General features: G+C 48.2%; 1 protein-coding gene across 3 annotated transcripts in view; it reads left to right on the plus strand.

The window, feature by feature from the left end:
* Positions 1–12,129, plus strand: part of LOC113008944 (prestin-like) — a 46,893-nt gene that overhangs the window by 22,341 nt on the left and 12,423 nt on the right. For all 3 annotated transcript variants that reach the window (XM_080291205.1, XM_080291204.1, XM_080291203.1), the window contains exons 22-23: positions 1,944–2,085; positions 4,390–4,542. In XM_080291205.1, the coding sequence (XP_080147331.1) occupies positions 1,944–2,085; positions 4,390–4,542 (295 nt within the window). The remainder of the gene's footprint in view (positions 1–1,943; positions 2,086–4,389; positions 4,543–12,129) is intronic.

Here is a 12,129-nt window from a genome sequence, read left to right on the forward strand (position 1 = left end):
AAAGATTGGCAGTGGAGAAAGTAAAAAGGGGAAAACAATGTCAGAGACTGACTGCTGAGGTGGAAATCAAGACAGAGAGCGAGAGAAGCAAAAAGAAGAGATGGAATAATAGATTTGAGTAGTGTTTTATCAGCGTGGCTGATATTTGTCTATCATTGTTTCAGAACTACTGTCATATGAGTAAAGGTTATCAGAACCTAAGTGAGGGAGAGATTTAGTGATGGAGAGCTCACTGAAAGATGGGGGGGGAAGGTGAGAGAGAGGTCAAGTCCACTGATAATACGGCACAAAAAGCATGGATGGCTGCTGTGACTAAGCCCCACACACGGACACACACGGACACACACATACCCGCACACCATACAAGTCTTGCAGGTCTTTGCCTTTAAAAAGATGATAAAAATACATCCTCCCTGTAACGACGAAAAAACCTGCAGACACTCTTCCTGATTGGTCTCTCCGTCTCACACTCACCTCCTAAATCGTCTCTTCATTGTTTTATCGAGCTTTCCATGATATCAGCCTGTCTGTGTTTTCTCGTGCAGTCATTTGCTCTATTTTTCTGTTTTTTCTTAATTGATGTGTGCTTGCAAAGACAAAGCCGTCTGGGGTTGCTGTGGAAACCAAGTGCCGTGAGCACTTGTGCGGTTATATCGTGTAGTATCATTAAAGAGAATAATGAGCAGGTGTGAAAGAGCGGAAGGGAAATTGAGAAGGAAGCTGAGCTAGGACTACAAAGACACCGTACGCTCCGCCAAAGCAGTCACTACCTTCTGCTTTGGCACAAAGCTTAAACAGAGAGTCAAAGGTACAGACGTTTTTCCAATAAAACACCGGGGCTGTTTTTTTCTTATCAAGCATGCAACTTCCTTACAGACTTAAAACGGTGTTTTTACTGTTTTTTGTTGTTTTTTTTAAGTAAACACTGCTCCCCTTTTCACCCACCGAGCACAGAGTAGGTGGCTTATTTTAACTAAACCGTCTCCAAGAGATGCCACGCCTCCTCTGTGTCCTTGTATTTGTTAAGTAGCTGTTATAATTAGGGTGGTTAAAAATAGAAATTAGCAAAGAGTGCCACCTGGGCTTTCTTCTCTGGCAAATTGGAGTAATGTGACTCTGTTTTTAAGTTTATTTGGGGCTGATTATTTTTACCAGAGAGGAGAGAGACTGGCTATAATCTTAAATACCTGGAGTGCTGGAGGGTAAAGATGTTAGAATGGGGGCTAAATGGCATGTTTTGGGGGGGGGGGGGGGGGGGGGGGTTATTGCATTTTTGAAAAATTAACCAGTTACCTTGGATATAAAACACCTCTCTATTCAAGTAAACCACAACACATCCTCAAATGTAATCGTAAATTTAATCAAATAGCCATTGTTGGGATGAGGACATTTCTTTGCAGCAGACTGGCTTTTTTTCTTCCTTTTTTTTTTTTTTTAAATTAACGGTGACTACAATGAATATCAGTGCACAGCTTCTAAGCAGAGACAAATGGTGTTTATGAAAAGCCATTTATTCTAAAGTTGTATGCAGATTATGCTCATTTGCAGCATGTTTGCTCCATACTTGAGGTCTCACGGTTCTGAATTACAGAATCACTGGACTCTGAAAATGATAAGCAACAACAGCTTTATAAAACCCTAGAATGACGCCCTCTTTAGAGAAAACATTTTTGTAAGTGTTCTGTTACTGAAATATGAAATATATCTCGTCATCACTGCCATTTGATTAGGAAAGTGTCCGATCTCAAGTGGTACAGCGCAAGCAGTTCTGGATCTGCAACATGCATGTGGCTTTATAACATTATCTGTGGCATTAGCTGAGATATCTTTCATTTATTCTTCTTTTTTTTTTTAATAGGTTGATCGTTAATCATCAAGGCTGGTTTAGGGCTTTTTATTTATTTGTGTATTTCTCAAGCTGACTTTGCTTTATTTTAACCCAGGATCGCGTGTATTGGACAGACTTGGAAGATGAAGCGATATACAGCGCCAACCGACTGACGGGACACGATGTGGCCAAGGTCGCAGAGGACCTTAACAACCCCCTGGACCTGGTGGTGTTTCATGAACAGAGGCAGCCCAAGGGTAAGAAGAAGAAACGCATAGAAGCTTAGCACAGGTGATCTAAGTGGGGCTGTCCCAGATGACCTCAAATAAGTCAAAATGTCCGTTTCGTTTTCAGTCTGTCATACTGCCCAGTCTCTGTCTAGGTGCTGTTTGCCACTCGTAAGCGTGCAGGATCTTGTTCGGTATAATGAGCAGGATTTTGGGGCGTATGTGCACACAGGATACACAAAATCTAACCTCCTTCCTGAGTACAAAGCATTGCATTATCAGCACATAGACACGAGGATCCACTTAGTGAAACGGTCTGAAACAATAAACAGATAATCTGATGAGTGTGATTAGACCGGTGGATGTGACGGGCACGTCAAAACGATGTGTTTGTCTTTTTTTTTTTTTTGCACTCTCGATGTGTGTGACTGCACGCACGCGTGTGTGCCTGTCAACACCTCTGCTTGTGAATACCTGGGTGTGTTTGACACTGCGTGCCAGAAATGTGTTTGTGCGAGTGTTTTCATGCTTTGTTTTCTCTCCTCACTCACTGAGCGCTCAGAAGCAATCTTGTCTGTGCGCCAGCAGGCAGCTAATTGCATTCCCTCATTAATAAATCAAGAGTCCTGGTCAAAAAAAGAAGTCACAGAATTGGAAAATGTTTTCTCCCAAATGCCAACAAAAGCAAGACAAAACACTGCAAGGCTAAGTGAAGGTGCACCGAGTAGCCCCCCCAAGCACACGAGTAGCATTGATAAGCAAAGTATTTGATAAAATGTGACCTCGACTGCAACGCTTGGTGAGTTCAGACTCCTCTCTGCCCTGTCTTTTACCGATTTATCTTTGTTTCTCTTGCATTTTTGTATCATTTCTTATTTGTTAGTGTACTGCACCTAAGGAAAACCCCAGTGAGGAATATTATCTGTAAGTGTGGTTTGGTACAGTACTGTGCGTCTCCACATATTGCGAGACGCTCAGATGTCTTTCATGTTTATCGACACACTTCCTTAAAAGAGGCTTTCGTCCGATCCTTCCCAAGTTGTGTCTGTTTTATTATTAATTTTTTGTGCGCTCAGTGGGTCTTTGAAGCCTAGGTTCACTCTTCTTAGTTGGAGACCAAAGAGAGGCAGCGCAGGAGGAGAAAGTGACGCTTTTATGGCTTAAAACCAACATAATTTTGTTGTTGTTATCATCTCGGTCCTTCTTTTTTCCTTCTTCATCCTCATCCTCATCATTTTCGTTCACTTTTCTCTTGCCTCCCTCTCTCTCCTCCTCTGTTTTTTTCTTTCCTTCCTACACTCTTCCTTAACCTTTTTTTCCCATCCTCCCCAGTTTGATGACTCCTTCCCAAACCTTTTACCACATTTGGAGCTTTGAGAACTTAGACAGCTGTTCTCATTACATAGTCATTATGCTGAGATACTGTACATCAAGTATAAATGTATTCCCAGCTTATTAAAATCTCACTCTGTGTAGCAAGTGATATTGCTGTTTTTCCTGACAGCTGATGGCGTGCTGCTCTCCAAAGCTACATAAGAAATCAGGAAAGATTGCGACCTGACCTAATTCTCGCGCTTCCCCACATGACACAAAACTGCAGTGTTTTTCCATGAGTCTGCAACTGTGCTTAAGAAACTACATGTAAATTTTTTATTTGGGTTACAGAGATTAAAAGCAGTTGAGACTCTCCTGCATTCACCTACGCATCTCTAAAGTCAGCAAGAGGAAGTGTGTGGAATAAAGATTAGCTTCCTAAATCTAGCATCAAACTAGTTAATAGTTTGATGGCAGCAGAAACTTTTTACTGATGAGATACTGGCGCCTACGTGTCAAATTTGATGCTGGTTTTTCTTTTTCTTAGGTTCATCCAGTTTTTCATGTGTTTTTTTCTGCAGATTGATGAACCTCAGCATCTGCGAGATGATATAATATAACATGATTATCCCCAGTCGTGTTACTGACATGTTTCCAGTTAACATAATTAGTTGCAAAATGTTTCTCCAGCTGGTTCTTTTTCATTAGCACTTACTTTTGCAGCCTTTTCTTACCCGTGTCCCAACTTTTTTTAAGACTAGTTATTGCCATCAAATTCAAAGTGGCCTTATTTTTTTGTTACAATTGTACATTCTGTAATTTTAAACCTTTGATATATTTTCTTTGTTCTAATTTGAATAAAATTTGGGCTGTTGAGATTTGGGCTTTGTGCAAGTTTTTTTTTCCTTTTCCAGTACAGCTCGTTAATAAAACATTTGGGGTTTTATTGTTTTCCAAGAGATAAATGTGTTGCCAAAAGTCTTTTTTAATATTTTTACATTTCTGCCTGTGTTCCCAAAGGTCCTGATACCTGTAATATGGGCACACTGCCTAATGGTGGCTGCGAGTACCTCTGCCTGAAGGCGCCTCAGATCACAGACCACTCCCCCAAGTACACCTGCGCCTGTCCTGACGGCATGGAGCTAGGACCAGACATGAGACGCTGCGCGATCAGTAAGTCTACATTCCACAGGCACACCTGAATGAATGATTCGTGTGGATAAATGTCACATGAGATTCACGCTGCTAGGATCACAGTGAAATTCAGGAGCATTGTTGCCATTCTCAGGGGTCGTTGGCTAACAGTGATCAGTCCAATAGTAAGGCCTGAATTTTCTCCGGTTCCTAAATTCTTTTACGAGCACAAAGAATCCAGGCTAACTTCTCAGCTACTCCATCAGTACAACATAGAACAGCAGTGGTGCACAGCAAGGCTGCAAGAACGAAGCACACAAGTCATTCTATGTATAAGTAAAATTATTTGGAATGAGCTTGTTTCTAAGTCAAACTTAACCTGACAGAGATATTTTGGAAAGACCTGAAGTTCATTTGAATAAACCCACAAACATGCAAGCCGTGTAATACTGGATTAAATTACCAAGAATATTTTTGTCTCATTTATTTATTTGAGTTATGTTCGTCTGTGTGACTAGTGTTAAAGTCTGATCATCTTTTAGGTCATATTTAAGCACAAATATTTAAAATTCTAAATATAAAGCGTTTCTATTTATACTGTTTCTATTTGTCATAATACTTTGGATACTCCAAATACAGTATTTTTCAATGTCTGCAATTTAACAGTACAATGTTTACAAAGCTAAAAGTGCCCTGGATCCTTCAGAGAATCTGAACCTTAAGTGTTGTGTAAAACTATCTTGGGAACTAGGTCAGGGACTCTTCCCTGCACTTCTAACCTACCTCGCTGACCTTATTTCATCAGTCAGCTTGTCCCCCTGCCCTTATAGAGTCACTACATTTGTAACGTTGCTATTTTTACTAGACCTACACCTAATGTCTATATAGGTGAGCTAGGAGGAGCTGACACAGAGAAACGGGGGGAAAGAGACGATGAAGATGTATTGAGGCAATATTTCAAAGAATCCCTGTGAGAGAGGCTGGGAGTAGGTGCAGGGGCAGTGAGTGCATTTGTACCAAAGCTTTTTGGATTCTTACTGTAACACAAACATTTCTGGTGGAAAAACTCACTGGTTCCCTTTCAGTCGATTCACTCGGTACAACACATAAGTATGGGATATCACGCCCTCGCGTGTCCTGGCTGAAGAAACCTTTATTCACGCCTTTACGGCAGATGACGTGTGATGACACGCGCAAGGCCCCGCCCGCACATATAGCCGCTGCCATCACCGTCATCCCTCAGTTCTTACGCTCTTCACCTCGCTGAGAACACCTCTGCTGAGTTGGGCTAGCTAGCTACTGCTAGTTAGCTCCGTTGTCTGCCAACTTGAACCTAGCTTAACTGCCCCTGTTGGTGTTAGCCTCCACCGCCCAGCTGGTGCGTAGGCTGCCCGCGGAGCGCTATTTTCAAGTTTTTCTTGTGCAGCGTTTCGCTTTGCGTTTTGGGAATGGACTCCAAACCGAAGCGAGCAAAGCAGAAATCTTCTGTTCGCCCCTGTCCTCAGGGATGTGGTTTCTCTTTGCACGACAGCGACCAGCACGATGCCTGCCCTGTCTGCCTGGGGATCGTCCACGCTAGGAGAGCGTTGACGGAGCCCGAAGCTTGTGCGTTTTGTCGCCAGCTCCGACGCTCGACCCTGGAAAGACGGGTGACGTTTGTGGAAAGAGTGCTGGGACGCTCGGCTGTCGCACGGCATGACCCTCTTCTTTCCGAGTCTGGAGCCCCGGCTTCGTCCGAGTCCGAAGACGAAAATTTTCAGGTCGATGTCCCCGCGATTAGCTGGGCTGACCACATGGAATACGTTGACGGGTTAGCCGATGACGGACCGGAACCATGCAGGAGCGCTGACGGGCTTCAGCCTGGGTTGAAGCCCGCCAGCGCTCCCCAGGAAGACGATGACGTGCTGGACATCGGCCTGGACATCCATGGTTTGTCGGAGGATGAGCAGGAGAGCTCATTGTCGACCCAATATGCCGCCGCTGCTGCGCCGGTCGGCCACGATGACACCTCTCTTTTCTCCCTGTTTCGCCGTGCCGCTGAGAAGCTGCAGGTGGACTGGCCCTCTCCTCCACCAGCTCGGAAGCCGTCGCGGTTTGCGGGTTTTTTCCTTCCACCGGAGCCCGCAACGGCCAAAAACTGCCTCCCCATGTTCCCAGACTTTCTCTGCGAGCTAACAGCGTCATGGGACAAACCTCTGTCTACCCGCGTCACTGTGCCCGGCTATGGACAGTACATGGAATTGGACGGCGCCGAGGGAGCTGGTTTAGCTAACCCACCCCCTATGGAGCCGTCTCTGGCTGCTTATCTGGCCCCGTCCCATAACCATGGTGTCGGTGGCCCCGCAACTCTGCCGTCCAAGCACTGCAGATTCTCGGCCTCGCAGCTGGAGAAGATTTATCGGGCTCAGGCCGGCACCGCTCGAGCCATGAGCTCCGTCACCATGCTCCAGACGTACCAAGCAATGTGCCTGGCGGAGCTTGGATCGCTGGTTCCGGAGGACAGCCCGCTGTCACCTCTTCTTAACGAGGTTAGAGTCACCACGGATTACATCCTCCGTGCGTCTCGCTGTGCAGCGCTCTCCCTGGGCAGAGGGATGGCTTCGACAGTGGTGGCGCAGAGGCACCTGTGGCTGACCCTCTCCGACGTCCCTGATAGAGACAGAGCTGTGTATCTGGACGCACCAGTGTCTGCGGCTGGGTTATTCGGACATTCACTTGAAGCCATTCAGGCTAGATTCGATCTGAGGAAGAAGCAGACGGAAGCTCTGCGCGACATCATCCCCAGACGCCAGCCCCAGCCCAAGCCCACTGCTAGCTCTCACAGGCCCGCCGCTCCTCTGACAGCTGGCAAGAGACCGGCGCCCACTGCTGGAGTGGGAGGGCCGCCGGCGAGAGCACGTACTCCGGCCCGAGCTCCACGCCAGTCGGCCTGGGGCAAAGGCCCTCCCCCGGGCCCCCGACGGGACCCGACGCCCAGGAGGAAGAAGCCTCAGCCCTCCTAGCTGTGATTGCGAGTGGGGAAGGGATCCGGCAGCAGGGAGACGCTGCTCTTACCCCTCTGTTGCCGCACAAGAGGTGCCGCTTAAGTTCTGTTCAGGTTGTCAGCCCCAGAAGGCGCTGCACTTCCCTATCGCGGTCTCCCAAGCACATAACCCCTGCACACGGTTCAGATGTGTTGAATGTTCAAGCGACCACATCGAGTGTTCCCGCTGTTTTTCATTGTTATGCCCCGGAAAAGGTGCACCCAACAAAATGTATAAATGTACATGTTCCCATGTTGCAATCAATAAAGAGTGTGGTTTACTCTCAAACAATCTCAAATGCTCAACCTGCAGGCGAAATGAGCCAGGTCAGGCAGGGGATGCAGTCCCCTGCAGACACACTGGGGGGCGACGGCGCCCCGCCGTCAGTGCTGCAGGCCAGCCGGCTGGCTGCTCACTTCCCTCAGTGGCGTGCTTGCGCCCCCTCTCCGTGGGTGCTGCAAACCGTTGCCATGGGTTACCGGTTGCAGTTCCGGGTCAAGCCGCCTCGTTTCCAAAGAGTCGTGAACACGATTGTCAACCCCGAGGCAGCCTTGGTACTCAGAGAGGAAATACAGGCGCTATTACAGAAGAGAGCAATACGGGTGGTCCCCGCTTCGGAGACGGACAAAGGTTGGTACAGCCGTTATTTTGTCATTCCGAAGAAAGGGGGAGGGCTTCGTCCCCTCCTCGACCTGCGAGTCTTGAACACGTACCTGCGAACGTACAGGTTCAAGATGCTAACACTCAGACAGCTCCTGAGTGCAGTCGGCCCGGGAGATTGGTTTGCGACAATCGATCTAACAGATGCTTATTTTCATGTCGCTATACACCCGAAACACAGGCAGTTTCTGAGGTTTGCATTCGAGGGCGTAGCCTACGAATACCTAGTGCTGCCGTTCGGGCTGTCGCTCGCTCCCCGCACCTTTACGAAATGTGCCGAGGCAGCGCTAGCGCCCCTCAGGAAGAGGGGCATCCGCATCTTGGCCTACCTGGACGACTGGGCTCTCGTGGCTTGCTCCAGAGAACAGGCGGAGACGCAGCTGTCGCGGGTTCTGTCACACATTCAGACACTGGGGTTCTCTGTGAACTTTCAGAAGAGCTCGCTAATCCCAGGTCAACAGATCGCTTTTCTCGGTCTGGAAATATGCTCTCTTTCCAGCCGCGCACGGTTGTCAGAGCACAGAGTGGCCGCGTTTCATCGCTGCCTCGCTCAATTTCAGCTGGGACGCAGACTGCGTTTCCAGACGATATTGCGCTTGTTGGGCATGATGGCATCTATGATCGCCGTAGTGCCGCTTGGGCTGTTGAAAATGAGAGCGTTTCAACGCTGGACTCTCTCTCACCGTTTGTGTGCTTCGCGTCACCTCCGGAGGAGGCTGCCGGTAACTGCGTCTTGCATGCTAGCTCTCCGTCCTTGGAGGGAGCCCGGGCTACTGCACCAGGGCTCTCGGATTGGGAGGGTGTTGTTTCGCAAGGTGGTGTCCACAGATGCTTCCCTAAGTGGGTGGGGAGCGCTGTGCGAGGGTGCGTCAGTGAGAGGGATCTGGTCCGCGGCTCAGCGCCAGCTGCACATCAACCACTTAGAGCTGTTAGCAGTGTTCTTAGCTCTAAAGCGTTTCCGTCCAGTCCTGCAGGGCCAGCATGTCTTAGTCAGGACGGACAATTCAACAGTGGTGTCTTATATAAACAGGCAGGGAGGAACACGCTCTCTCCCCCTGTTGCAGCTGTCTCGCTCTCTGCTGTTATGGTGCAGTGTTCATTTTCTGACTCTAAGAGCCACCCATGTCCCGGGCCACCTGAACCTGGGGCCGGACCTTCTCTCCAGGGGGGGTCCTCTGGTGAGAGAATGGAGGTTACACCCTTCAATAGTGGCTCAGATTTGGGATCTATTTGGCGAGGCGCAAATAGATCTTTTTGCTTCCAGGGTGAATGCTCACTGCCCCCTGTACTTCTCCATAATCGACCACGATGCACCCTTGGGCTTGGACGCGCTAGCGCACCAATGGCCAGACGTGCTCCTGTATGCATTTCCCCCAGTGGAAATGATATCTCCAATTCTGGAGAGGGTGCGTCGGCATTCCCTCTCTCTGATCCTGGTGGCCCCTTGGTGGCCCGCGAAGTCGTGGTATGCAGAAATAATCAGCCTGCTTGCAGCAAGTCCTTGGCAGCTTCCTCTCCGCAGGGATCTCCTCTCTCAGGCGGGGGGGGGGAAGTGTTTCATCCGCGCCCGGATCTGTGGCACCTTCATGCTTACCTGCTGAGAGGTTAAACTTGGTTGCTAAGGGTCTGCCACCTAGTGTGGTAGCGACGATTCAGAGCGCCAGGGCCTCGTCTACTAGAGGCTTGTACGCTTACAAATGGCGAGCCTTCGAGCGATGGTGCCAGGACCGCCACACTCTCCCATTTCAGTGCTCTATTGTGGATGTTTTGACATTCCTGCAGGAGCTGTTGGATAAAGGCCTTTCGTTTTCGACGATCAAGGTTTATTTAGCGGCTATATCTGCTTGTCATATCGGTTTTGACGGGGTGACACCAGGTGCGCATCCCCTCGCCGTGCGTTTTCTGAAAGGGGTTCGCCGGCTGAGGCCCGTGCTTAAGTCCAGTGTCCCTGCTTGGGACTTGTCTTTGGTGCTGGAGGCCCTTTGTGGCCCTCCGTTTGAACCCGTTGAGTCGGTAGATATGAAACTTCTTTCGTATAAGACCGCATTACTTCTCGCTTTGGCCTCGGCGAAGCGAGTGGGGGACCTTCATGCGCTGTCTGTGCATCCTGCCTGCACACAGTTTTCTCCTGATGGCCGCAAGGTCGTATTGCGTCCGAATGCCGCCTATCTTCCCAAGGTCATGCCTGCATCTTATAGTTCAATGGAGTTTGAGTTGCTGAGCTTTTGCTCCCCTCCTTTTGAATCTGAGGAGCAGAGGAGGGTGCATTCTCTTTGTCCGGTGCGTGCGCTACACACCTACATTGAGCGCACTCGGGATGTGCGTTTGTGTGACCAGTTGTTTGTCTGCTTCGCTAATCCGAATAGAGGTAGAGCTCTGTCCAGACAGAGGCTGTCCCACTGGATTGTAGAAGCTATCTCGCTGGCATACAGCACCGGAGGTTTTGCGTTGCCCCACGGGGTGGGAGCTCATTCCACCAGGGGGATGGCGACCTCATGGGCTCTTTTTAGAGGGGTGCCTGTGGCTGATATTTGTGCAGCGGCTAATTGGGCGTCGCCGCACACTTTTGTGCGGTTTTATCGGTTGGACGTTACAGCCCCTTCGGTGGCTCATGCTGTCCTTTCTGCTGGGTCTACCACTCACTGAGGATGTGGTGGTCCCGTTCCGGTTCGGTGGCTGCTCTGCGGGGCGTGTATATAGGTCCCATACTTATGTGTTGTACCGAGTGAATCGACTGAAAGGGAACGGTTAGTTATGTCTATAACTTCTGTTCCCTGAAGGAGAGGAACGAGGTACAACACAGGGTGGCCCCACTGAGCAGTTGGCTCGGTGAAGAGCGGCTATCGAACTGAGGGATGACGGTGATGGCAGCGGCTATATGTGCGGGCGGGGCCTTGCGCGTGTCATCACACGTCATCTGCCGTAAAGGCGTGAATAAAGGTTTCTTCAGCCAGGACACGCGAGGGCGTGATATCCCATACTTATGTGTTGTACCTCGTTCCTCTCCTTCAGGGAACAGAAGTTATAGACATAACTAACCGTTTAATTGTGACTGTATTGGATCAAAATTTCAGTTTTACAACCACAAAGAAACGCATATCACTTATATTAAAAATAATGTTTAGAAAACACAAACCCGAATGTTATATCAGCAGCAGTGTGTGCACTGGGATTTGTGTAAATCTGATACACCAAAAAAAAAAAAAAACAGTGATCAGAGGAAGAGCCTGGGGTGACATGTGGTGTAATTTAGCTTCAGCTAAAATCCCTGACTTGAATACTTCTTTTAGTACATGTAGTACACTATGAACCAAACGTACTGGTGTAGTACATCTGCTTTAACAACGTAGTGTTTTCTCAGATCATTTCTTGTGATGTGATATGATGTTTGCAACAACTGACTGCAACGCTTGCACTAAATTCTGCTTATTATGCGCTTGTGCAACTTATCCATCTGGCAACTTGTTACTTATGAATGTGTGAATGCACTTTAGCACAGTATGTACATAGAAATATCACAGTACCTGTCACGGTACCTATGTGGTGCTGTACAGGACTTTAAAGTGTCACACTTCTGATTAGCAGTAACACAGGTGTTATACCGGACTGCTGTGGTGCAGCTGAAAGCTGAAACGTGAAGCTTTTCATTTACTGATCCATTTATGTCTCAATCCAAACCTGTGGTGTGATGTAAGATCTACAGACTTCAGTTCAAAGCCTATAAATAAATAATTATGAGATTATGGTCATGAAATCTGAGTAAGATCATGAATACAAGCACCTAAAATGAATTTCCTCTATAAGGTGGTTGGGCTCAGCTTTAGAGATGAGACACTGAGGAGCTTGGACTTCTGGAGGGACCTTAGAGTAGAGCCGCTGCTCCTGCGTATCAAACACACCAGCTGAGCATCTATTTTGGATGCCTCATGGATGCCTCCTTTTG

Source organism: Astatotilapia calliptera, chromosome 17 (assembly GCF_964374335.1).
Source record: "Astatotilapia calliptera chromosome 17, fAstCal68.1, whole genome shotgun sequence".
In the NCBI taxonomy this organism is placed as follows: Eukaryota; Metazoa; Chordata; class Actinopteri; order Cichliformes; family Cichlidae; genus Astatotilapia; species Astatotilapia calliptera.